At 33.7% G+C, this 27,296-nt stretch overlaps 2 protein-coding genes and 1 long non-coding RNA gene across 8 annotated transcripts; 2 read left to right on the top strand and 1 right to left on the bottom strand.

Moving 5' to 3' along the window:
- Positions 1-7,229: 7,229 nt before the first annotated feature.
- On the top strand, positions 7,230-8,382 carry LOC128284148 (uncharacterized). The gene is made up of 2 exons (XR_008274487.1): positions 7,230-7,667; positions 7,745-8,382. It is a non-coding gene; the product is annotated as an uncharacterized LOC128284148 (long non-coding RNA).
- Positions 8,383-13,474: 5,092 nt separating this feature from the next.
- On the top strand, positions 13,475-17,932 carry LOC108483276 (monosaccharide-sensing protein 2). Of its 6 annotated transcripts, none has more exons than XM_017786567.2 (6): positions 13,475-13,666; positions 14,422-14,541; positions 14,656-15,216; positions 15,890-16,836; positions 17,037-17,224; positions 17,318-17,932. In XM_017786567.2, the coding sequence occupies exons 2-6, from the start codon at positions 14,463-14,465 to the stop codon at positions 17,760-17,762; spliced, it is 2,220 nt and encodes a 739-aa protein (XP_017642056.1). In that variant the 5' UTR covers positions 13,475-13,666; positions 14,422-14,462; the 3' UTR covers positions 17,763-17,932. The 6 variants fall into 6 exon arrangements, with proteins under 6 accessions (XP_017642056.1, XP_017642054.1, XP_017642055.1 ...); XM_017786565.2 differs by lacking the exon at positions 13,475-13,666 and adding an exon at positions 13,677-14,085; XM_017786566.2 differs by lacking the exon at positions 13,475-13,666 and adding an exon at positions 13,681-14,025.
- A 1,286-nt stretch (positions 17,933-19,218) lies between these two features.
- On the bottom strand, positions 19,219-20,220 carry LOC108482127 (RING-H2 finger protein ATL80). The gene has a single exon (XM_017785235.2). It carries the CDS (start codon positions 20,037-20,039, stop codon positions 19,470-19,472), a length of 570 nt encoding a protein of 189 aa, XP_017640724.1. The 5' UTR covers positions 20,040-20,220; the 3' UTR covers positions 19,219-19,469.
- Between the last annotated feature and the right edge of the window lie 7,076 nt (positions 20,221-27,296).

Genomic DNA, 27,296 nt, shown 5'->3' with positions numbered 1-27,296 from the left:
TCTGTCCCACCATATCTCACATCGGTGAACCTACGACGTCACCTAGGGGTGAACAAAACTCGATTCGACTCGAAAAAATTGAAAAAAAAATCGAATTTCGAGTTAAACGAATCGAGTTACTCGAGTCAACTTATTTTTTTTCGAATTTCAAGTTCAAATAACTTGAATAATTCGAATAATTCGAATATCAAACTATAATATTTTATTTTTTACCCTAAACTCCCAAACCTTTTTACTCTTTCCCACTTCCCCCTAAAACTTTTACTCCCTTCCATCCCAACCCCCAATCTACCCAAAATCCATTTCCAACTAAAATTTTACTCTCCCATTTACTTTTTTCTCAAAATTTTACTCCCAAAAACCCTCAAAATTTTTTTATTTTTCCCCAAAATTTTTACTCCCTCTCACTTTCCCCCTAAAACTTTTACTCCCTTCCCATCCCACCTCCCATCTACCCCAAACCCATCCCCCCCAATTTTTTTTTAATATTTTCCCTCCAAAATTTTTCTCCCCCATTTACTTTCCCTCAAACTTTTATTCCCCAAAACTGTTTATTTTCCTCCTAACTTTACTTCTCACCCCTTACTCTCAAATAAAAATCAAAATTATCCAAAAAATTACTAAACATAAATAGTAAAATTTAATTTATATATATATATACTATTTATATTATTAAATTAAATTTCACATTTTATATTATTTATATTATTGAATTGTTTAGTCATATTGAATATTTATATTAAAATTGAATTATTAATTATGCCATAAAATATTCGTGTTAAAATTTTATATTGGTATCAATTTCACATTTATCTTTAAAATAAATTTTATTAAAAATCACATTTTACATTTAATATATTTTTAATTCCAAAAATACATGGTGGAAAGAATCAAGATAATTGAAACAACTAAGCAAGCAAAGAAGTTAACCCGTATATAAAAGATTAATAAATAAATTATGAGGTGATGAAAGTTAATAAAAAATTTGATTAAGGTGGACAAATTTTATTATGATAGGTGACAGTGGTTACAAGGACCTAAAATTATTTTTTAAAATTTAACTCGAACAAATATATTCGATTTGATTCAATTTGAATTCCATCTCACTCGACTCGAATCGAGAAAATTTCAAATCAAATTAGGATGATAAAATATGATTTGTCAACTCAATTAACTCAAAATTTTTTCATTCTATTCGATTCGATCAAACGCTCACCCCTAATGTCACCACAACAAGGCAACGTCAGTAAGATATATAGCAACAGTAATTACCTTTGTGATGCCTTTGGCATAGAAGTATTGCTCGACTCCCCATAGAAAATTGTCCACATCTTTTGCGGACCTTGTTCCCTTGAACTCCTTGGGCTTGGGAACATCCACATTGGCCTTGGGTACGACAGCAGCTAACCTTCCATTGCCCAAAATAGCCTTATAGATTGTGAGTTCACCCTTGAGCTTCGCAATCTCCTCTTTCAAGGCTGCCATCATAGTCTCAATGGCATCAGCCTTACCAGTCATCATAGCCTCAATGGCATCATCCCTACTAGTCAGTTTTTCAACATTATCCAACACATACTCTTTGAGCTGCTCTTGCATAAAATACAACCCATCATTAAGCCTATCATCGACATTATCAATCATCTCCTTAGTATCCCCCATAGATTCCTCGAGAGTGACGACTCGATCCTCCAAAGCTGACAGTATGTCCCTCGAATGGCTAGCTTTCATAGCCCTTCTATGGGTCTCTATTCCATCAACATTCTCAGTAACTTCTTTCGATATCTTTCAATGGTGCCTTCAAACACTAGCTCGGATACCAACTGTCACGGAATTAGAGTTTTCACAAGTAATCTGTGTGGCCTTAGGCAATTTCTTAGCTTAAAAACGCCTAAGTTAGCCTAACTCGTAATAATTGATGATTCAACAAAACTCCTCTAAGGCACCCAAGAAGAACAACAAAAGAACGAAGTAAGAACGAACTTGAAATATGAACAAAAGCCATAGAAAAGTAAGAACACTTGAGAGAAAAGTTTGAGTGAATACTCTCAGAATTCTATTAATAACTGAATGAAGTACAATGAGGGGGAAAGACCTCTATTTATAGCTGAACCTTTCCAATATCAACGGTACATATTGAAATACATCAATGGATAAGATTTAAAGCTATCTAGATATCAAATCTCTAAGATTACAAAATCATATCTTCTAAAGATTACATTTAATGTCTAGGATCACATATTTTTAGAGATCCCCTTCCATATTTAACGAGCATATCTTTGAAGATCACTTTCCATATTTACCAATCTTTGGAGATCCCCTTCCATATTTGCCGAGCATATCTTTGAAGATCACTTTCCATATTTACCAAGCTCCGGAGATGGGCATTCAATCTCTTCAAGCAATGGACCAGTCTGATTGGGCTGAATGACCTCTCTCGAATGCGATGGATCGCACAAGTTCATCATGATTGTAGGTTTTCATTCGCAACCCATGACAACCTGCGTATCTATTGATATTCTGAATAAATTCAACGAGTGACAATTTCAGACATGAGAAGATATGAATGATAAAATGAGTCATTACACGTATCCGTCTAAAATACAAGAAAATGATGATACATGACAAATGATATATGAAAATGTGAGATGATGATATTTATACATGGACTTTATTTGATGAATATATGTTCATTCTTGACTATGGACTTGTACACCTTGATTGTACTAATCATGACCTTGATATTTCGAGTAATATGAGTGAAGTTTTGATATACAATGATCTAAACTCGAAATGAACTATTATGAAATTATACTTGTAATAATGAGATGAATTATGCATGTTGAATGAATACATGATGTGGAAAGCATATGTGCTTGAAAACTTAATTATTGTTGAGCTCATATATGTTTTGATATTATTATGGAATATATGACTAACAAGGGCAATGAGGATGTGTGTAGGGCTTGATGTCAAATTGATTGAATATGCCTTACATAGTTACCTCGAAATAGAATGAATGGTAAGTTAAGTACCATGTTATATGAACTTACTAGGCATTTTATGCTTACTTAGTTTTATTTTCCTGTTTTATAGTAAATCGGAAGCTTGTTGGATTGGAAGCTTGGTGGAGATCACTCACACTATCCATCGACCCATGTCAGCACAATATAGTAAATCAATTATGGTTGTAATGACATGTATAGGATATATTGGCCATATTGGCATGTAAATGTAAATGATACTTGTAATCTAGCCATTGGGATGGCTAGTAATGGTTTGTTTTAATATACTTGTACTATCAAACTATGGTAGCTACATATATGTTAAGTAGTTGATCAAACTATGTCTAACTTAAGGACTTAACTAAGGTAAGATTATAGACATGTATGCATGAAATGATATGCCATGATGAATGATAGAATTTACTTGATTTGAATGCTTGAAATGATTGGTATTTGGATGTGTGATTAAAGTGCAGGTCATGGGTGTGATTTTGGGTGAGAAATGAAGCTAGGAATGACTTTATTTTATCAACACTAACAGACACACAGGCGTGTGTCTAGATCGTATATGACACACGGCCTGGTACACGAGCGTGTGGTTAAGTCGTGTGTCCCCTGAACTTTAATTTCGAGAAAACAGAATGCTCGAAATTGAGCATATGGGTAGAGACATGGGTGTGTGTCTCAACCGTGTATGCTACACGGCCTAGAACATGAGTGTGTGTCTTGGCCGTGTGAAACCTACACCTAATTTTGAAATGAATTAATTAACCACATGGTCTAGCACACGAGCGTGTGGCATGACCGTGTGCATAAGTCAAAGAGTTACACGGGGTCGAACACGACTTGTAGCATAGGCATGTCCCAGGGTCACACGGGTGTGTCCCTTGAACCACACGGGTATGTGAGCCCTGCACCTTGGAAAAAATTTAAAATTTCGCGAAAAATTCTTAGAGTTTTCGATTAAGTCCCGACTTGATTTTAATGCTCGTATTGGGCCTCGAGGGTCCAATTAAGGGACATTTTGAATGATCTCGGTTAATAAATAGTGAATAACATAAAATGTCTGTAAATGTTCTGAAAATATCCGGTAACACTCCGTAACCCTATTTCGGCGATAGATACAGGTTAGGGGTGTTATAGGTTAGATTTTAAATTTTATTAGACAAACTTAGTCTTTGAATTCAAGGTCGATAATGGGAACTCAGACCTTTCCACTAAGCTTTTCTTCATTGTTTGTGCTATAAAATAGTGTTTATAACCATCATGTTTTACTTTTTATTTTTCTCTTTGTGTTCTCTCTTACATCCTTAAGAAATTTCTTTTAAGTTATCTTCTTTAGAGGAGATGAGGAAAATTTCCAAAAGCTTAACAAACGCCATTAATAAGTACCAACAGACTGGTAATTTCTGGGAAACCCTTAGGTCGTTGTCGAGGAGATTTACGTCTTTGCTCTAGTACATGCATAATCAATTTATAGTAGAATGGCCTGATAATTATAATTATTTCTTATTTAGCTCAAGAAGCTAGAGATGGTCCAAACAATCGAGGCAAATGACCAATAGAGTAGATTTTACCCTGAATGTTCTGGTGAGTTCCTTTTACTTCCTTTGAGTTTTAAAAACTCTTTGATATAGAGTTGTGTAAGGTAAGTTGTCTCTACGGAATATATGTCTATATGTTGTGTATTGATGAGTCAGTGTTGTGTGTCCATGGCCATGGTCATGGTTAATACCCACCTTGTGTGCTAGCCTAGTACTAAACTATCTGTGAAATGTGAAAATACGAAAAGAAGTTTTATTTGTGATACCTCTGGTGACGCAGCTTTATTGCAAACTGAATTGGCAGATCATAGCCCAACCTTGCGGGAGAACACATGTTCAATATGACAAGGAATATGAATAATAATATGATTATAACTGATATGCGATTCTGATTTCTAAATTATGGGTCTGAGGCTGACACAATGCTAGATTTGTGTGCATGAGTTATTGGCATGTGTCAACTAAGGGATTTGTGTGTTATAATTATGGGGTGTGCGCCAGTGAAATATACTAGCAAATTGGCCTAATGTTACTATAGGGCAAAGTCCAAAAAATGTCTTTATCTTCGATTTGATCAGGGGTAACCTAATAATCACGTTGTGTCTATTGGGAACTCACTAAGTTGAAATGAACGTACTCTGTCACCTTTCTTTCTAAAAAAAATTATTAGTAAAAGAATATCCATAGAAGGGGACTATGCAAGAGTTACGTCTACAAGTGAGCCACTTGCCTATTTTGTATCATGCATGGTTGTTCGACAAAAGGCGCATACACACATTTTGTGTTTATCTTTTGTTTTTACTTCACCAATATTTTATTTTAACTTATAAAGTGTAATTGACCTTATTTGTAACTGTGATCGCCAATTCCCCTAATTGACAATTTTCAAGACTATCTTTTCCTAAATGTATTTGTCTTTGATGGCGGAATCTAATGGGTAGTTTATTAATCCCTATTACTCTTCTTAAAAATGTAATACCAAATGAGAAAGGAATAATGATTTTAACGTAAAAAGGAAATCCTTATAATTGTTTTTCCCAAACTTCGAAACAAGCCAAAGGTTTTGAGTCTGTCCGTAACAAACTAATCTGTTGGGCGGATTGTTTGATTGTTTGGTATACACCATGTCTTCCTAACAGGCTAATGGGTGTTACATAAGTGCATATGGTTATCATGAGGGTCTATCCTTGGGGTGGAATAATAATTGTGATGTGCATTTAAGGTCTTTTCCAAACAATTATATTGTCATTGATATTGGGGAAGACGTTGATGGAAATGCTTGGAGATTCATAAGGTTTTATGGAAAACCAGAGTTATCTAATAAGAATCGTTCATGAGAGTTCCTTCAAGAATTGAGTGGGAATTATATTGGTCCTTGGTTGGTTGGTAAAAACTTCAATGAGATAACATATGCTTTTAAAAATAGGGAAGGGCTACAACATGTGGAAAGTTAGATGGGGGTATTTAGGGCAGCTCTTGATGACTTGGGTCTAGTTGATTTAGAGTATAATAGTCACTAGTGTACTTGGGAAAAAGGTTATCTCCCGCACACCAATATCCAAAAGCAATTGGACAAGCGAGTAGCTACTACAATTTGGTTTGGTATATTTTCTAATGCATCTAATACTCATATTCTATACTTTTTTTCTAACCATTTCCCTCTTCTATTCGATATTGAAGTGGTTAGGTTGAGGATAGGAATGCCTAAGGAGGTAAACATAATTTGGTTTGAGGATTGGTGGATTACGAAAGACATGATGGAGAAAGAGGTCTGCCAATTATGGTTAAGGTGTAAAGGTGCTGAGTCGACTAAGCTAAAATCTGTGGGGGAAGGATTAAAATCTTGGGCTTGAAATAGGAAGACGACATCCAAGTAGAAAGTGCAAATTTTGAATGATCGACTTGTTGATCTTTGTAACATGGATCCCGATGAGAAGGTGCTAAATGAAATAATTTACATGAAATTAAATACGAATTGGAAGATTGACTAGGAGGAAAGGTATTGGAAGTAACAAGCTAAAGTGAATTAGATATGGAATGAAGATTAAAACATTATGTTTTTCAGTCAGTTTGCTAATCAGAGAAGAAGAATAAACATGATTCGATGTTCGGAAGATTGGAAGGCTTGATTGGTAGATTCTAATGAGTCGATATAGGATGTAGCAAAGGATTATTTCATTGATCTACTCACGTTTCAAAGGGAAATAGATTTTTCATCAGTACTCTCAGGTATTAATTGTTGTATCTCTCATGATATGAATAATTCTCTTTTAGCACCTTTTACAAAGGATGAAATTTTCCAAGTTGTTAAAAGGATGCATCCTACTAAGGTTTCGGGTCCTGATGGTTTCTTGACTATATTTTTTAAAAAGTTTTGACATATTGTGGGGTTGAATATTAAGAAGTATTGTATGTGGATATTAAACAATGAGATTGATGCTAATTAGATTAATGACACGATTATCGTTTTAATCTTGAAGAAGCGAGATGCGCATAGTATGTGTAATTTCAAACCCATAAGTCTTTGTAACATCCTCTTTAAAATCGTCTCTAAGGTTATAGAAAATCAATTTTGAATGATTGTATTGATGATGCACAGAGTGCTTTTGTGCATGGTAGGCTTATTTTAGATAATGTTTTACTAGCATATAAGGTATCTCATTCTTTCAAGAACTGTCACCTTGGGTTGAAAGAATCTTTTGCCTTAAAATTAGATATGAGTAAGGCATACGATTGGGCGAAGTGAAACTTAATACAAGCTATTATGGTTCACATAGGTCTCAACGCGAAGTGGGTCGATTTAGTAATGCATTGTGTTAAATCGGTTTAGTACTCGTTTTGCATAAATGGGATTATAGGTGACTGATTCTTTCTACAGAGAGGCTTACGTCAAGGTCATCCCCTTAGCCCTTATTTATTTTTTATTTGTTCTAAAGTATTTGCTGCTTTGCTGCATTTGGCTAGGACTAATAGGTCGTTGAAAGAGACGTAGATTTACAGAGAAGGCTCGAGTTTGACAGTTTTTTTGCAGATGATAGTTTATATTTGGAGAAGCGTCGCCGATGAGCATTTCAGTGGTTCGATCCATAATTCAGAATACGAATCTCTATCAATGTAGCAGGTAAATTTTGATAAGTCAGATTTTTTTCGTAGTAATGTTTCGGAAAGTTAATGCCAACTTGATCATCCAAACTTTAGGGGTTTGAGAACGTTTAACCTTGAGAGGTATTCGTGCTTCCTAAATCATACCTACATACCTTATTCTTTTACCGCGGAGGCCACAGCTGTTATTCATGCATTATGGTTTGTAGAGAATTTAGGCTTTGCATACGTTGAGATTGAAGGAGATCTATTTACGAAGCTAAGGCATTGGCTACAAGATTCACAGAACGCTAGTTCAGATTTATTCAGAGAGAAGGTCATATACCTGCGCACAGTTTAGCTCATGAAGGAATCCATCCAGGCGTTGATAACTTTTGGGTAGAGAGAGCTCTGATGTCGGTTATGGCCACTACTGAGAAAGATAGGTGGTGGGTGGATCCACCGAACTAACTTTTGCTGCTAATCGATATTTGCTGGGCTGGTTTAACATTTTCAGAATTTTTGCCCAGATTTTAGCTTTTGAGATAGCTGTTAGGTTCTTTTGAAACTTAAAAGCTTAGGTTGAACTTTATGCTTGCTAGGAAGATAGATGTCGTTATTTTTGTGTTTTCTTTTAACTTTTCTATTGCAATTTTTTGAACGTTTTTTCCGAGACAGCTTAGCTATCCTCCATCGATATTGTTCTCTGGTTTTTTTGCCTATTTTCCTTAATAAAGTTTAGCCTTTAAAAAGTATTTCCTCCGTGATTATGTGAGTTCATAAATTGAGTTTGTATAAGATGAATTTGTTTATTCTATATGTCTATATAAAAAGAAGGTCCAAATGACCTTCCTTTTTTTGACACACGTCTAGCCTCCTATAGCTTCTTTTTTTTTTTTTACATTAAGTTAATAATGGTTGAAATTCAACTTTGATCTTTCTATTTTCTAGGTGGTATATAAAAGGGTCAATTTTCAAATCATCCCTTAGGTTATATAAAAATAGTTAAATTTTAATTTCGGTATTTATACTACGCTCAAATTTTAGATTTAATATTTATATATTAATTTTTAACATAATTTGATCCCAACATTTTTAATGCAATTAGTTAGTATAAATAATTTAATTTGATTAAAATGTTGACGTAAATTTTAAGAATTGTTAACATCATTCTTTTTAAACTCGGATCCATTACAATGGCATATTTGTCACATGATTAAATAGTGAGTACTTATTTTAAAAACTTAGAATGTCACAAGAAGAAATTGAATAAAAGAATTTTAACTATGTTAACAACTAGATCTAAAATTTTAAATTTGAAAAATAGAAAGATTAAATTCTTAAAAATATAAGTATAGGGGCCACATTATAAATGTGAAGAAAACTACAAAAACTCAGAGCATATTGTAACATTTAAATTTTAACAAGAATCTTACTACTTCACATGTTTTTTTCCTTTTTGGGTTTGCCTTTTATTTGTTTTTATTTTGTTTTTTTTTTACATTATAAGATGTTAAATTTTAGTTTTGGCCCTATATTATGTTGAAACTTAAAATTTAATATATATTGTCATTTTTATTTAATTTGATGCTTCTACATTTTATAATGCCATTAAATAGCATAAATAGTTAATAATTTAATCAAAATGTTAAACCTAAATTTTCTTAAATACATTATTTTAATTTTTTATCATAATGAATTCAAATGGGTGTTTTTAAAAAAACTTTTAGGCTTCATTTTTCACTGAGTTTAGGGTTCTAAAAGTGCTTTTCAACTGCCTAAGCAAAGAATGCCTAGCTTTTTGGGTCAAAATTGTGGTGGAAAAGTGCTTTTCCATATAAAAGTTGAGATTTAGGTAATTTTTTTTGACTTTTGTAATTGAAAGCAAAAATTATCAAAATATCATTATTTATATTATTTATTTAAAAGATATATAAAAATTAAATTAATTTGTATTTAATGTATTGATGTATTAAATTATTTAAATATATTTTATCATTATATTAATGTATTTAAATATAATTTATTATTAGATTTAAGTTTTAATTTTTTTATGTATCATTAATTTTATAAATAATTTATATTTAATTAATTAAAAGGTATATAAAATTTATACTTCATGTACCATTATATTAAATTATTTAAATATCATATATAACTTAAATAATTTTTACTATTATGTCCAAAAGGATATTTTAACCTTCAACGAAGAATACTAAATTCACAAATTATACTTTTTACCATACTTTTTAAAAACACTTTTTTTCTAAAAGCATTTTTCAGTCGTAACAACAATATAGTACTAGCCATTAATCAACATTTTCAATATTATTTTTATTGTTACACGATTACCAAATAAATATTTTTTTCTTTCAAAATGACACACTAGTGAATCTAGTAAAAGAATTTTAATGACGGTGACTTCTGGACTTAAATTTTTAAATATCAAAACTAAAGAGATAAAATTCCTAAAAATAAAAGTAGGAGACTAAATTATAAATGTACGAAGAGTATAAAAACTTAGAACATAATTTAATCTTTAAATTTTTTGTACTTTATAATTTAATACAAAACAATTAATTCATCCAATGCAAAACGTGAGATTACCATAGTTAGACTTGTCAGTGGCCCACTTAAAAAGTGGAAAAGTTTGAGCAAAAATATAAATTTAAAAATTAGATTTGAGAAAAAAAAAACTTGTTTAGAAAACGAGTTTGAGCAAAAATAAAAACTTAAAAATTAGATTTAAGAAAAAAAAAACTCGTTTAGAAAACGAGTTTGGCCTCAAGTAATATTTTTTTAGCTTGGGACCAACCTGTCCCAACCCGAATTTGCAAAAAAAAAAAAACCTGTTATTTTGCTGTCATTTGACTATTATGCTGTTACTATTTTATTGTTATTGTTTGGATATTGTATAACTTTTATTTTATTGTTAATTTTGCTACTATTTTAGGCATTAGCATGTTAAATTGTACATATCTTAGAATTATTTACTCTTTTTTTTAATTTATTTTCAAGTTGTTGGGAAACATTTATTTTAATGTTTTGATGAATTATACTTTTAAAATTTTATATAAAAAATAAAATAAATTAAACTTAAATTTTATTATTTTTATCTAGGTCAGACTTAGACAAACGTTTAAGCTATTTTTTGAATCAGATTGAAACTGAAGTTATAATTTTATTAGGTGAATTTTAGTATGTTGACTAGATGGGGTTAAATCTACCCTTCTAATTAACTAACTTCCACCATTCATATAAATGCTAGTTGTAAGCAAGAGGACAGTGGTCCCAATAAGGGTGGGTTTGGGCCACATGGTCTTATCAATTGCGTGGCGGAATTACTACTCTAGTATTGTATTTTAAAAATGTTTCTATGTTGTGAATAGGGTTTTTAGTAAGTTTTATTTAAGATTTTATATTGTGAAAAGTTAAATATTATAAAGTGAAAAAAAATAAATTAATTCAAATGATATTTTAAATATTTAAATAAAATATAAACATAATTCTTGTAAATTAATTAAAGGCAAAATATCTCTTATTCTTGTACAACAATTCCATTTGTATTCATAATATCTTTCAAAATTCAAACAAAATGTTAATGAAATTATATCTTTTATCTGAAGATATAACTCAATGAATGGTGAAGGAATATTAAAATGAAAGTTAAATCTACTCTTATAGCATATTTTCTGTTCTTTTGTTGTTTGATTTGTGAGGTAATTAAAAAGAAAATAGGAGATTTGATAATTGATTATGAGAAAGAGGAGGCATGGCAAATCAATGCTATGAATCTAGTTAAGTGTTTTCTCATTTGAAATGCTATGGGAAGTGTATGAAAAATTATATTTTATTATGAAATCAATGTTGATGAAATAGAGAATGATGGCCTTGGATTTTTAATAATAATTTATTGTTGATTTAGAGAGGACCCCTTGCATGTCCTATTTTTATGGATTTTTGTGTTTAGATCCTATGGTCTAATGTTGAAACTTATGGCAAAATAATTTGGTTAGTGGACCACATATTCCTACAGTGGTTAATTACAAAATAGAAGATTTTTTATCAGCTTGGGACAGGAGGGAGCCAGAACCGAAATTATATTCTTACTTTTAATAGTTTATTTATTTATTTTTATAATTTTTAAGAAGTTTTTTATTTTTAATGTAGAAGAATATACAATTTTATCTTTACTAATTTAAATTTTTAAAATTTTTAAATAATATAATTTTCTATTTTAGAGGGCTGAGGTCACTTACTTGGGGGATTATGTTTTAAGTGATTTGGGCTTCTAGGTGCTATGATTGACTTGGGAGCAAGGTAGAATTCCTAAGGATAATATACGTGAACAATTAGATCGAGATAAATTTTTGAATAATTTATTGATTAAATTATAATTATTTTCAATTAAGTGATCAAAGTAAAAATTTACCTATAATTTAGTAACTAATGATATAGTTTACCCAACATATTTCAACTTTTCATTTTTTTTATATAAATAAATAATATATATATTATAATTTAATTTAATATTTTAAAATATATTATAAAATATTGAATTAATTGACATTTATATTTTAATAATATTTTTCTTTCTTCGCATTCTTTTGTTTCTTTCTTCTTTATTCTTTTGGCAATTTGTTTTCATTCTCTAAAATACAAAAAAAAACAATAAAATTTATTGACTCCTAAAACATTCAATATTTATTATACTTTTCCTTTTATTGGTTATAAATAAATACAAAAGAATTAGGTCATATTTTAAATTAGTAAGTATAAATTTTATTTTCACTAATTTAATTCGAAAACAAAATATTAAATGAAAATATAAAATAAAATACTCTTAATTAAGTAATGTAAATAAAAGATTATGGTAAAAATATATACTCTAATAAATTATTTATTTAAATTAAATTAATATAAAAAAATATTTGTCTATTAATCTATAATATATATAAAACACGAGTTTGAATAAACTTTTAAACTAATGATAATATCCTTTATTTTTCTTCATATTATTAAATTCACATTTAAAAGTAACCATAATATTTAATCTAGAATTATTAATTGATATAAACAAAAGTTGTGCTAATTTTTTATGCAAAATAGAGTTATTATTTGAATATGATTTTAAGCATATTGATTGTTACTTAATTAATATTAGAGTTAATTATGTTAATTAGTTATTATTTAGAGTAATGCTACTTTGTATTAATTACGAAATTAAATTTCCATATTGTATGTTGAATATGTTAAAAATACTTTAATTATAATATTTGAATTGAAAAATTATATAATTTATTATATTTAATTATTCAAATAAAAAATTTATTTTGCATTAATTATTGTAATTTAAAATACAATATTTGTAAAAACTAATTAAAAATTAAATGCATAAAACAAAAGGGAGAGTTAAAAAAATAAATTTATAAAATTAATAGTATTAAAATTATTAATAATATTATCGTTTGATTTTTTATGAAGAAAAGAAGAAAGTAACTAAGAAGCGGTCAGAAAAGTAAAAACATGTTAAAGTTTTAGTGATGAACATATGGGTAGTTTAACAACATTTGGTGCAATTAGGACTAGAAAATGGCAAACAAACAAGTAGTAAATATCTGGCAGCTCTAGACTCAACGTGACTAAAGGCAGCCCCACATCCACATGGCAAACATGTGCACCCTCCAAAAGTCTCACTCTACTATTGATTTACTACTAAACAGATAACTAATAGTCTTTCTACTTTCTATTCCAAGAGTCTTGCACCTTCCGTCCCTACTCCCAACCTACGTTCTTCTTTTCATACATCTTAATTTGCACTCTTATTATTCCCATCCTACTCATTTTATTATTTGTTTATATAGATATATGTCAGAGTTTGATTTTCAGATTGCCTTTTCCCCCATTATTACCTTTCTATCCAAAAGACAGTACAATCATGCCAAAAGTTAGCAATCCATCTGTACTAGCTGAGGTCCACTGAGTCTGAGCAGAAGCAGCAGCATCTTTATCAATTATTATCACTTAAAGGTGGAGCGGGTGAGAACCAATAAATATTCACAACCAAGTTACCATTGTTATTGTCTTGGTGTTAGCATGGAATATATTAAGTTTTTTTTATTTATTATTAAAATAATATCTCACATATGCTATCTATTAGGCACAAGATAATCCTTATCTCTCTTCTCCACCTTCACCCAGCTCCTTCAACTTGGGTAGCCATAGATTAAGTATTAAGAATATTGGATGCATAGTACTATATGATTCTCTTGTTGTGACTGGCTGAGTGGTTTCTGTTTGACAATATGGTGAAGAATGGTGGTTGTGCATTTGACTTCGAGACCCTAAAATCTCATTTACTTGCTACTACAGGAAGGACTCTTTTCTTCTCTTCTCTGGTACTAGTGCTAGTATCTAGTTACAACAGCCATCCCTTCCTCTGTCTCACAATAATTTAAGTAAAAGTTTTCTTTTTCAAACTCTCTCTCTCTAATATATAGATTTCCATCTTCTGTACTTTAAATTCTGTCTCAAAAGGTTCACTTCTCCTTTTTGGCTCATACAATACAAGGTCACTCACAGCTACTAAAAGATATAAATATTTTTGGGGCAATGAATAGTTTTGTTTTATTTTTGAGTAATTTTTTTTTTGGGGGGGGGGGTTGATGTGCTATTGCCATGGTTTTGGGGTAGAGTCTAGGTGGGTTGATTAAATGCAATTCAATGTTTGGTGTCTTTCAAATAAAGATGGAGGAATGGTTGATTTGTGATCCAGGTTTCTTCTCTGCTTGCAGATAAGTTCCAGGCAAGGTGTTTGATTCATTGTTGAAAAGAGATGAGGGGTGCTGCTCTTGTAGCCATTGCTGCTACAATTGGTAACTTTTTGCAGGGATGGGATAATGCTACCATTGCTGGTACTTCCTTCTTTCACATTGATATTTGTTACCTGTTTATTTCTTCTCAGCATCATGGTGTTTCCATGCTTCCAACAAACATCTTGTACTTGTTTTATTCATTTGTGCTTTCAGGAGCAATTGTGTACATTAAGAATGACCTCGATCTAGGAACTAGCGTTGAAGGTCTAGTGGTGGCTATGTCACTGATAGGAGCAACAGCTATTACAACATGCTCAGGAGCTATATCAGATTGGCTTGGTCGGCGTCCAATGCTGATAATGTCTTCAATGCTTTATTTTGTCAGTGGTTTGGTAATGTTGTGGTCACCTAATGTCTATATTTTGTGCCTAGCCAGGCTATTAGATGGATTTGGAATTGGTTTAGCCGTGACTCTTGTCCCAGTCTATATATCTGAGACTGCCCCATCTGAGATAAGGGGATTGTTAAATACGTTACCACAATTCACTGGTTCCGGGGGAATGTTTCTATCTTATTGTATGGTTTTTGGGATGTCATTGATGGACTCACCAAGTTGGAGGTTGATGCTTGGGGTTCTATCCATCCCGTCTCTCCTCTATTTTGCCTTTACGGTTTTTTATTTGCCCGAATCTCCTCGGTGGCTTGTGAGTAAAGGAAGAATGCTTGAAGCTAAACAGGTTCTTCAGAGATTACGTGGCAGGGAAGATGTTTCAGGTTTTTTTTTTTTTTTTCCTTATTTTTCTCCCCTTTCCTTTGAACATGTTGAAAATATAGGGGACTTGGCTGTTGAATGGTTAGATACACTACTAGGAGCTAATAGTATAACTTGTTTGCTTGCTCTACTGGATCCACTGAGAGGTGTTACATAAATCATGAATGAGCATAAGCTCCATTTGTTATTTATCTTTTTATTCATTAAGATCTAAACAAAAAGGCATGATGCATGCACGTAGGTCATCGGAAACTTGAACAGGTCTGATTTATATATTGGTAGACTATACAAGGGATTGGAAAGTTAGTTGGTTTTATCTGTATTTTTGGGAAAGGTTTCTAACCTTGGGGTGTTCACATCAATATAATACTTTTTGAGTGCTTTTCTCCTAATTTTGTTGGCATCCTTTTCATGAGTATTAGTGAGGTAGGCATCATGTGCAGAATAGATGTTGGGGGCAAGAAAGAGAGGAAAATCTTCTCCATTCCTGTCTATTAAGCCCTTTCACGGCACGCACTTGCCTAATCTTTATACCTGATAAGTAATAACAAAGAAGCCTTCATAGCATTTCTTTTTTGGTTTATTGAAAATGACAGAAATTCCTGTGTCCTCCTATTTAACTCGTTTTAGACTAATTGAAGGTGTGGAGCTTACTGAGACTTCTTTGATCTACAGGAGAGATGGCTTTGCTGGTTGAGGGCCTTGGCATTGGAGGTGAAACCTCTATAGAAGAGTACATAATAGGTCCAGCTGATGAACTTGATGAAAGTCAGGAACCCGGTGCTGATAAAGACAAAATCAGACTATATGGACCGGAAGAGGGCCTGTCTTGGGTTGCCAAGCCTGTCGCTGGACAAAGCATTCTTAGTATTGCCTCTCGCCCCGGAAGCATGGTGAACCAAAGTATACCCCTTATGGACCCTCTTGTGACATTATTTGGTAGTGTTCATGAAAAGCTTCCCGAGACAGGGAGCACGCGTAGTATGCTTTTTCCGAATTTTGGAAGCATGTTTAGTACAGCAGAGCCTCATGCTAGAAATGAACAATGGGATGAGGAGAGCCTGCAGAGAGAAGGTGAGGACTATGCATCAGATGCTGCAGGAGGAGACTCGGATGACAATTTGCATAGCCCATTAATCTCACGTCAAACAACAAGCTTGGAAAAGGACATGGTTCCCCCAGCTTCCCATATCAGTTCTCTAAGCATGAGACGCCATAGCACTCTTGTGCAAGATGGTACAGAATCAGTTGGTGGTACAGGGATTGGAGGTGGTTGGCAGTTGGCATGGAAATGGTCTGAGCGAGAAGGTGAGGATGGAAAGAAGGAAGGAGGGTTTAAAAGGATTTATTTGCATGAGGAGGGAATCCCGGGATCTCGACGTGGCTCTCTTGTATCACTTCCAGGTAATGATATGCCTGCAGAAGGTGAGTTTATCCAGGCAGCTGCACTAGTGAGCCAACCTGCTCTTTATTCCAAGGAGCTTATGGATCAGCATCCTGTTGGACCAGCAATGGTTCATCCAGCTGAAACTGTCTCAGAAGGACCAGTTTGGACTGCTCTCCTTGACCCGGGAGTCAAACGTGCTTTATTAGTTGGGATTGGGATTCAGATTCTTCAGCAGGTACTCAGCAGTTATATTTTTGGACTTCATTTTCTCTACAAAGTTTATAGATTTTAAATAGCAGTGGCAGCTTGTTACATAACAATGTTTGTGAATTTGTACTTCAAACAGAGAAGTTTGAATCTTGTATTTATCAGTTGAGGCTAATTGCATTATGATTCCCATGGTAAGTTAAAATAATTTTCGAAACTCGCATGTAGTTTTCCGGCATTAATGGAGTTCTCTACTACACTCCTCAAATTCTTGAAGAGGCAGGTGTTGAAGTGCTTCTTTCAAACTTGGGCCTTGGTTCAGATTCTGCATCATTTCTTATTAGTGCATTTACAACCTTGCTGATGCTGCCCTGTATAGGTGTAGCCATGAAACTCATGGATATATCAGGCAGAAGGTAATCTCAGTTTCTCTTAATATTCTCCTTAACACCCCTTCCCTTTTTTTATCCTTAAAAATGGAAAGAAACTAATACTTGTATCGTTTGCAGGCGGCTGCTACTCACCACGATCCCGGTGCTTATAGTGTCACTGATCATTCTAGTTTTTAGTGAACTTGTGGATTTGGGCACAGTTGTGAATGCTGCCATCTCAACTGCATGTGTTATTGTTTACTTCTGCTGCTTTGTGATGGGCTATGGACCAATACCAAATATCCTCTGCTCTGAGATCTTTCCAACAAGGGTCCGGGGGCTTTGTATTGCAATCTGTGCTTTGGTTTATTGGATCGGAGACATCATTGTTACTTACACACTGCCAGTGATGCTGAGTTCTATAGGCCTAGCGGGCATCTTCGGGATATATGCTGTTGTATGTCTGATATCGTGGGTGTTTGTGTTCTTGAAAGTACCAGAGACCAAAGGAATGCCACTTGAAGTCATTACCGAGTTCTTTGCTGTTGGTGCAAGACAAGCTGGTGCTACAAAGAATGAGTAAAGTCACACTGCTTTCAATGGTGTCAAATTCTTTTTTCAATTTCAGCTGTTAAGCTTTCAACATTTTTGTTCCTTCTTGTTGCTTTGAAAATGAGGGATCCTCTTATTCAAACATTAAAATTATAAAATTTTCCCACTAGAAATTGAGTTTACGTGTATTTTCATGGTGAACCACCCTTTTTAACTTGGATTTCATAAACAATAATTGCATCAACCAGGTATGTGGTGGTATATAGGTCCTGCCGCCTAGACGACTAGGGTTCTCTTATGATAATAAAATAAAAGACGGTCAGAGAGAGGCAGGACTTCCAATCCCATCGTATCTCAGTTGATTGGTTATTCTGCTCCATTAGTGGACCATCCACCTTATTTTAATGGACGGCTTGAAATCAAAGGCATATATTATATGTTTTACTAATGAAGTAAATTTTCATGGTAACAGGCATAAAGAAGAGTGGACTAGAATATACTATCTTTGTTAGGTCAAGACAAGAGTTAATTACTAGTTTAAAAATTCCCAATTAGTGGCTTATATGCACTTTTGTTCCTATCACCCTGTGTATAATAATAAATACAAGTATGATCGTTAGTGATGCATTCAATTTTTAGCACCACCCACCCCACCGCCACCTTTCAATCACAAATTCCATTTCACAAGTTGCCAAAATCAGTTACATTTACTCAGAATGGAAACAAATGCCTGCTTTCCTTCCATCTTCCTAAATCCTGGAATTAATAAATTAATGAAACCTTTTGCTCACCATCATCATATCTCTTGGATTGCACTCAATGGACTTGGGAAGAAGTTGGGTTTTCATTAATTTTGACCTATTTTTAACCCACGTAGAAAGTGAAAGCTTTTTTCAATGCTGAATATAATAACATATCCAACCCAAGAGGAATGATTTTATTTTTAGGTACTTTTTAACCTGTAGTGAGTGAAGAGTAAGTGGAGGTGGAACAAGAATCTTGATGCCCCTGCCCAGCCCCACAGCCACCAAACAAGGGGAGGATAAAAGACCCCCCCTTCCCCAAAAGCCAAAAATAAAGCATAAACCACTTGTTTAACGTTGAGCTACCCACTTTATACTTTGCTAATCAGATAGCCTAAAAGTGATGAAGAAAAACAAAAGAGATGGACTCTTATCACCTACTGTTTCCAAATATTTTCTCTTCATCACATGCCCCTTTTTACCTTTTATTATTTCTATTACAGGTAAAATTTCCAACCCTCGTTTCATCGGAATATATTTAAATCAAATCCCAGCCTGAAACCGGATTCACTTGGGAGGACCACATCAAAGCAAAGAACAAGACATGCTTTACAAGTGAAGAAAATATCATGGATGAACCCAGATAACATCTATATATTACTAAATTGCAATTTTTTGATGGTTGGTATGATTCAGGTAAAGGGAACAGAGAGGAGTTCGTCTTACAGGAATTTCATATTCTGATTTTCTGCCTATAATTATATTTCACAAATATATATATTATGTTCAACTTTACATACATAAATACACCAAATCAAATACTATTACATACAATTCAAATCAATCAAAACCTAAATGTTCCTATTAGGAATAGTAGTGGTATTAATAATAATCATTGGCGGTGGTAATTAGCTAATGAAAAACCTAACCTAACATGATTTCACTTGGAAAAGAAAGGAAAAAAATGGAGGAACCCAGAAGGTGGCTTGGGTTGGCTAGGGCAGGAATCTATTCACATCATCTTCACGCTCTTTCAATCTAGCCTCAGTGTTAGTTCCGGAAGTTGAAGCACCCGGGCCGGGTAAACCCCCACACTTTTGGCACCTGGCAACCAGAATCTGACGGCAGGAAGGGCATGAAGAATGGGAGCCCAGCCAGGTGTCGATGCAGACGACGTGGAAGCCATGGCCGCACTGTGGAAGAACCCGGATTTCGTCCCCTGCGGCGAACTCCGTGAGGCATATCGCGCAATCGGAGAATTTGGCGGAGAAATCAGGTGAGAAGGTAGCCTTAGGGAGGGACTTGAGGATCTTCTTCTTGAGGCCCTTGTTAGCAGGAGGGGGGGGACGGGATGAAGCAGAGGGATTGGGAGCAAAGGCACCGGAGAGACGGCGAAGCCAGGCGCAACGAGCGACAGCAATGAGACCGAGGACGCAAATAAGGGCACATAGGAGAGCTGCAAGGATAACGACGAAGTCGGAGTCGACGGTTGCCGCTTGTTCAGGTGGCGGCTCAGTAGTGGCCGAGGAGTTGGCGGCGCCAAGGAGCCTAAAAGGACGAGTCATGTGAAGAGAGAGAGAGAGAGAGAGAGAGAGAGAGAGAGAGAGAGAGAAGTGGTTTTGGTTCAAGTGTATGTAAAATGTATCAAAGACTGCGTTTGTCTTGTGTTAGTTCCAACCTTTTTCTCCGTCTATGTCATGATTTATAATAAATCTCCCTTCCCTTCCCTTCTATCCTTTTCTTAGTGAATGCTCATTTAAATTACTTCACTATGATATATATAAATTATATAATAAAAATATTTGGTACGAATTTTTAGATTATACAAATGTAAAGTAGAATAAAATATTATTTTTTAAATTACTTAGACAATATTAATATGTGAAATACTCACCCATTATATAAAATATGAAAATCAAACAATTCATTATAAAATTAAAACAAATTATACCATTTCTGAAACCTTCCAAAAAATTTACCAAAATTCAAGGTTGGGTCGACAGGACTGTTGACTATTGAGAGTCCACTAAGAAGCTTAAATGGTGTTTATAATATCATTTCAAAACGCAGAGGAGAAATGTAATTTAAAAATAGGAGCATAGATCAATGTAAAAATAATCAATTAATAATAAAAATTAAATTCTTTTCCTATAAAACCGCAAAATTGAATTAAACCACTTCCTCATGTAGCCCCAATAACCAAGAACGAATTTATTGGGTTTTTTACCTATGTATTATAAAAATTAAATAAATTATTTAAATAGTATGTTAAATAAATTATGTATAAAAATGGTATATCCAAAAAATACTGATACATTTGACTGAAAAAAATTATTAAAAAAATTGCTAATGGCAACTAAATAGGTGGCACCTAAAGAAATACGGGTTAAATACGACCTGTACCCGACCTACTGTCACAAAAGGATAGGAAAACTAAGCAGCACTGGTCATGCCTACTAGAGAGGCGGCACACTTGTGGCTTGTCAGCGATGGGACGTGTCGGATGGCATGCCCGTGAGTTGTATTTTTGGGGACCATTATAAGGTCCCCAATGTCCTATTTTTTGCTGAAAGAGAGAAGAAAATCTTTAAAGAAGAGAAGAAGAGGAAGGAGAGAGCCGGAAGGGGAAAAGAAAGAAAAAAAGAGAAGCCGAATAGAGAGAGAGGGAAGGAGAAAGAGAAGGAAAAAAATAAATAGAAAAGGAAAGGAGAGATTGTTGTTTAGAGAAGACTTGGTGTTTAAAAAAAATCATAAAAGATAATTTTTTTATTTAATAATTTTTTTGGTTAAAAGTAAACGTTAATTTGTTTTTGTTGTTATTGTTGATTTAATTCGGATTTAATTTTTAATTTTATTTTTGTAAGATATTATTTGGTTAAAAGAGCTATTAACGTATGTTTGTATTTATTTTATATTTTCATTCATTCATAAGTTATTTTTAATGTTTATTAAAGTAAAAACCCTATTTATGTTATGTGTAAAGAATGTTTTATTTTTTATGTAATTTATTTGTTATGTGTGTTTTAGGTTGATTAAATTTATTTTTTATGTAATTTATTTGGCATGTTATTTTGATTATTTTAATATATATTTTTAATTTTTATGTAGGTAAAAGATGAGACCATTGATATGGAATTTGTGAGTGGGACCATTGAGTTAGAATTTACGAGATAAATCAGAATAATAGTTTACATATTGTAATTTTTAAGATTTTATAATTGAGAATAAGTGTTTATGTTTTTAAATTTTATTTTAAATTTTTTATAAATATTATAAATGAAATTTCTTTTAAATCTTTCGATGCAAAAAAATATTTTTTGACAATAATTAAGTTGGCATGATATTATATATATATATATATATTATATTTTAAACCAATACAATTTACTTATTATCATTTTAAAATAATAATAAAAATATTCGTATTTATTATGTTGAGATAGTTTATGTTATGTTTATATTATTTTTTTATTGGCATGTTATTTTTATTATTTTAATATAAATTTTTGTTTTTAATGTAGGTAAAAGATTAAACCATTGAGATGTGATTTGTGAATGAGACCATTGAGTTGGAGTTTGAGTTGGAATTTAAAAGATATATTTATTTTGTTATTGTAGTATATCAAAAATATGATGAGAACAAAACTGTTTGATATTTTTGTAATTAAAAGCTATATATAAAATTTAGGTATTTTGATAAATATTTAAAATGCATCAAACTTAGAAATTAATTACCGAAATTTGTTTTGAAATTGCAAGTATCGCAATGGGTTCATTGATTAAGAACGATGATCACATATCAAACACAGTTAATAATATGATAATATATTGTTATTTGTTAATCATGGGTTCCCTTAAAAAAGGTTCTACATCATTTACGGAAATAAATTATGTTATAATAACTATTTCTGTAATTTAATAGTGTCAGGGCCCATACCGCGTATTAAGGGGTCGGATGAATGGTTTAGGATATCCCCCGGATGAACGACTAATGCCATACTTAGAGTTAGCTGGATTCGAGTCAGCAGCATTGATCCAGACGTTTGATTTGCTGTACGATTTAATATCCACATTGGTTGAGCGTTGGCGCCCAGATACCTACACTTTTCATTTTCCATGTGGGGAGTGCACTGTCACTCTAGAGGATGTTGCATTGCAACTTGGCCTCCCAATTGACAGAAGTGCTGTAACGAGTGTAAGTACGATAGCTGAGTTGGCTGCCCTTATTTATAGCCTACTAGGAGTCTCGCCCATTGATGCTAAGTCCAAATTTACGAGTTTGAAATTTTCATGGCTGAAAGTTAATTTTGAACATTTATCAATTAATGCCACTGAACAGGAGGTGATGTGCGTAGCTCGAGCATACATTATGCATATTATAGGGGGTGTACTGATGCCGGATACGAACAACAACAGGGTTCATTTGATGTATTTACCACTATTAATTGATTTGCAGAATGTTCGCTCATATAGTTGGGGTTCCGCAGTTTTGGCTATGTTGTATCATTAACTTTGTGTCATAGATATAGGCAGATGCCTCATATTGCTGCAGTCATGGGCTTTTTATTGGATGCCATTCTCGGCATCGGTTAGGCACCAAGCATACGTATTTCTATTGGTAAACAGGTGATAAAATTTAACTTGTTATAGCAATTAATTGACATTTTTTTTCTAATGATATTATTCTAACGATACTATTCTAACATGTAATTTGTTTTCGTACATGGAGTACCAATCTGGGTATCGAGAGCTTATACACTGTCCCGATATATCGTCTAATGATTGAACAACATGTTAGGGATGGGGTAAGCTATTCCAATATTCGTGACATGTAATTACTTTGTATATTTTACTCGAATCGTGTTAAATTTTAATCATGTTATTAAACATGCAGTTTATCAGTTTATCTGGATGCCATATTGAAGACCAGAAATTATTGCTGTTATACTCTCGTCTGCCCACATTCATTCTCACATGTGGTGCATTAACGCACCAATTATCAATTTCTAGACAGTCAAGTGGTATAACAGGGATCGAGTACTCCGGCAGTTTGGTTGCGTCCAGTATATCTCGTCTTTGCCAATGCAGTTTGGGAAGATTCACGAGATTAACAAGAGAGGAAAACATGAAAATAATTAGAGGGTTGTGCACCAGAAATATATTGTAGTGTGAGATAAAATCGGATGGCGCGGAGACCTCAGATGAATATTTCTTTCGATTTGCAACCATTGTTAGAGTACATACAATGGTACTCTAGTACGAGAAAACTATATTTACTTGGTGGGCAGTCGACTGTAGTCCCTCTGCACATGTATCGACTTGGGACATACGAGCCTGAGCGTTCGTATACACATTTCAGGGATAGTTCTTATCATTTGGAGTTGTGGGTCAATGACTATTTTTCAGGTTCGTCAGGACACAGATATCATTCTGGGTTTGATATTTTCAGTCCAGTACCACGGTAGTACAACACTTCTCTCAACCCGTATCCACCGCATTACTCCACTCCTCCTAGGTCATATCCACTGTAGTATAGAACTTCTCTCGGTTCAAGTTTATCGATGGCGTTCGGAGCATATGATTTTTCTTCCGTGTTTTGCATACCCCCACCTACGACTGAAGAGAATGTTGATTGTCGCGATCACCCACAATGTGAACATCGACCCCCGCAAAAATATACCTTAGGACCACACCATCAAACTATCAATTTTAGGGGTTACTTGCAATTTAAATATTACAAAGTTTGTACTTTTTTTATTCTAAAAAATATAAATCAAGAAAAAGACAATATTTGTATTTATTTAATTAGATTAATTACAATATTAAAACTTGGAACAAACTTTGTTGTCATAAATTAATTAATTGCAACATTATAACATTACAACATTAAAACTTGGAACAAACTTTGTAATATAAATTTTGTAATATAAATTAAATACATTGCAACATTAAAACTTGGAACAAACTTTGTAATATAAATTAGGTACGTTGGATTACATAAGCTCAATTCCTACTCGATCGTGATGATTGTCCAATATGGTAGTTTCGCTGCGGGAATTTACTCCGATTATGACCAGCTAATCTGCATAATCCACAACATTTACCATCATCTTTCTCCCTAATGTCCATTTCATTATGGATTCTGGATGATTGCAGATGACCATTCAGATTCTTACGCAACCCTTTGTATGGGACAAGCTCGAAAGTCGTTGGAGGAACATCCCACATATACAGGTCAGGTAGGACTGGGAGCTTATTCTCCCAAAAAATCAACGTACGATTGAGGGTTTACATATCATCGACAAATTGTTGAACATTGAGCGAGACTTTAGCACACGCTGCCACGACATGCATACATGGTTAATGATGTGTTTGGAACTTTCTACAATTGCACTGTCTGTTTCGAAAATCAACTCCATAGGATCTAGGTGGTATACCAAGTTGATGATCGATGGTCTCTGTAACTCGAAACGTTTCAAGACGTCGTGAATATACTTCCACATTCATCGACCTCGCCATCCGATGGTTTACAACCATTGCATCCCTGACATATTTGACAAACACGTGTCCTACCTCCATCTGGTTGACTTGTTGCTGATCCATATTGGCATCAAGGTAGCCAACCTGTAGAATGTAGCCGAGAAGATAGATGAAATTGGAAGATGTCATGTTTTCAACAACACAAAGTTGATCTCCTCCACCAAGTTTGTGGTCATATGACCATAGCGAAAGCCCTCGTCAAAACTTTGAGCCCATTGCCACGGCTCCATGGTACCCAACCACTGTAAAAAATATGTGTTCGTTTGACCCTTCATGTCACTTTCAAGTCGAGTCATTCCTTGGCGAAAAATGTGTGGCTCTAGCTCGTGTGCTGTATATGTATTAAGAAAAGATAAGTTACAATATTACCCTAAAACATTAAAATTTATATTGAAAAGATAAGATTATCATTTATCCATTCTCACAACTTGTCTTCGTCAGTTTGCATTCTTATAATCTCAATGGAAGTTAGTCGCAATGTGCTGAATGCAGTAAACGGATCTCCATGGCACGCTAAAACGCTTAATGGCGGTAATTAATCATTTCTCTTTATTGGAGATAATGCAAATATTATCATTGCTAATAACATACCTCCACAGGTTGGTAAGGAAGAATTCCCACGATTCCATGTTCTCTTTATCTACAATGGCAAATGCTATTTGGAGCATGTTCTTGTTCCCGTCTTGAGCAGCTGCAAGAAGTAGGATCTGTGTATATTTTCCATATAGTCAAGTCTCGTTTACTTGCACAAACGGCTTATAGTGGGGAAATGCGCGCACATATGGATCAAATGTCCAGAATATTCGATGGAAAATTCTTTTCCCCGGTTGTAGTTGGTCATTTTAGCCGTAACAAGGTCGTGTCTGTAACTCAATGACAGTCCCCTGTACGTACTCCTGCAAAGCGGCTATCCATCCATGTAGCTCATTGTACGGCGCATCAAAATCCTCGTACAATTGCTCTATTTCCATCTGTTTAGCTATCCACGCCTTTCAGTATGATACTCGATACTAGAATCGTGCTTGCATTTCGACAATCAGTACTGAAACTTTAATGATCGGCATTTCCTTCACAATTGGCATAATATACGTACAAATAGTTTTGGAATCAAGTTTTCGATTATCTTCTGTCATACGTGTTAATGGGCATGTGTGAGGCCCAATAAATTTTTGTATCTCCTACATCTGCGACTTTTGAATAAATGCAACTCGTACTCGCCAATTGTAGCCTTCCATCGACTTCCAACACTCCTTAATATATAATGTCGGTTTAGACACTGCAACTTTGTAGTCCACTGATATATTCATGCTATACTGCTTAATAGCAAATACGCATTCTTCCTTACTTTCGAATCTCTGGCCTACGAACAACTCCTCAGGATTGGAATCTACGACCAGCCAATGAGTAGGTAGTATTTCAGGGTACTTCAGGAACTCGGCTACGTGCGCCGTGTCGGGGTCTATGAGCGACATGTTTGGCCCAGGATTATTGTGTATCACAATATGTCGAATCTAGTTCCCAACTGAAGACACGTTAATGTTTCCATTGTCATTCACGTATTCGTTGTCAATATCATTGGGGACCTCGTCCACATCAGAATTACTATCACTATCGACCTCGTGATTATAAGGATCACTACTATCGTATCCATCATCACCAACCACATCAATATCGGGTGCAACATTAAGATCGATATTGATCCCGCATATAGTCGATTTACTATCAACGTATGATACTGGAGCCACCATACAAGGTTCTTGAGCTCCGTGTTCTTCACCTAATGCAGTGAGATCTTTAGTTGGCTCCACACCAACTAACTCAACAAATAACTGAATCGGTGTATTTTGGTCATTTCGATTCCCACAATAAATAGCGATCATTGTCTCCACATCTTCATCATCTACAAGTTCTATTTCGGTAAATTTGATGGGATCTGTCGAAACTGGAAACTTGTAGAAAAGTTTCAAGATCTTTTTCCCACAACGTCTAACAATTTTTGCGCTAATCATTTCCTTCATATCATCGAACGAGACATTTCTATTAAATCTTATTGCTATTTGTTGGCAAGATTCAAATATACATCCAACGATTGTTGTCAAGATTATTCTATCAAAATAAACGCATATGAAAAACTGATTATCCATCTTCAATACTCAATCTGTTAAAAAATAAACAAAAATTCTCAAAATAATTTCGAACAACATAAAAATACTTATATAAAAAAATTAATGAATAAAAAGAGACCAAAATTATATCAATATGCAATTTTTTCATTCATAAGC

Source organism: Gossypium arboreum, chromosome 1 (genome assembly GCF_025698485.1).
Source record: "Gossypium arboreum isolate Shixiya-1 chromosome 1, ASM2569848v2, whole genome shotgun sequence".
In the NCBI taxonomy this organism is placed as follows: Eukaryota; Viridiplantae; Streptophyta; class Magnoliopsida; order Malvales; family Malvaceae; genus Gossypium; species Gossypium arboreum.
This window is presented reverse-complemented; position numbering and strand designations above follow the sequence as displayed.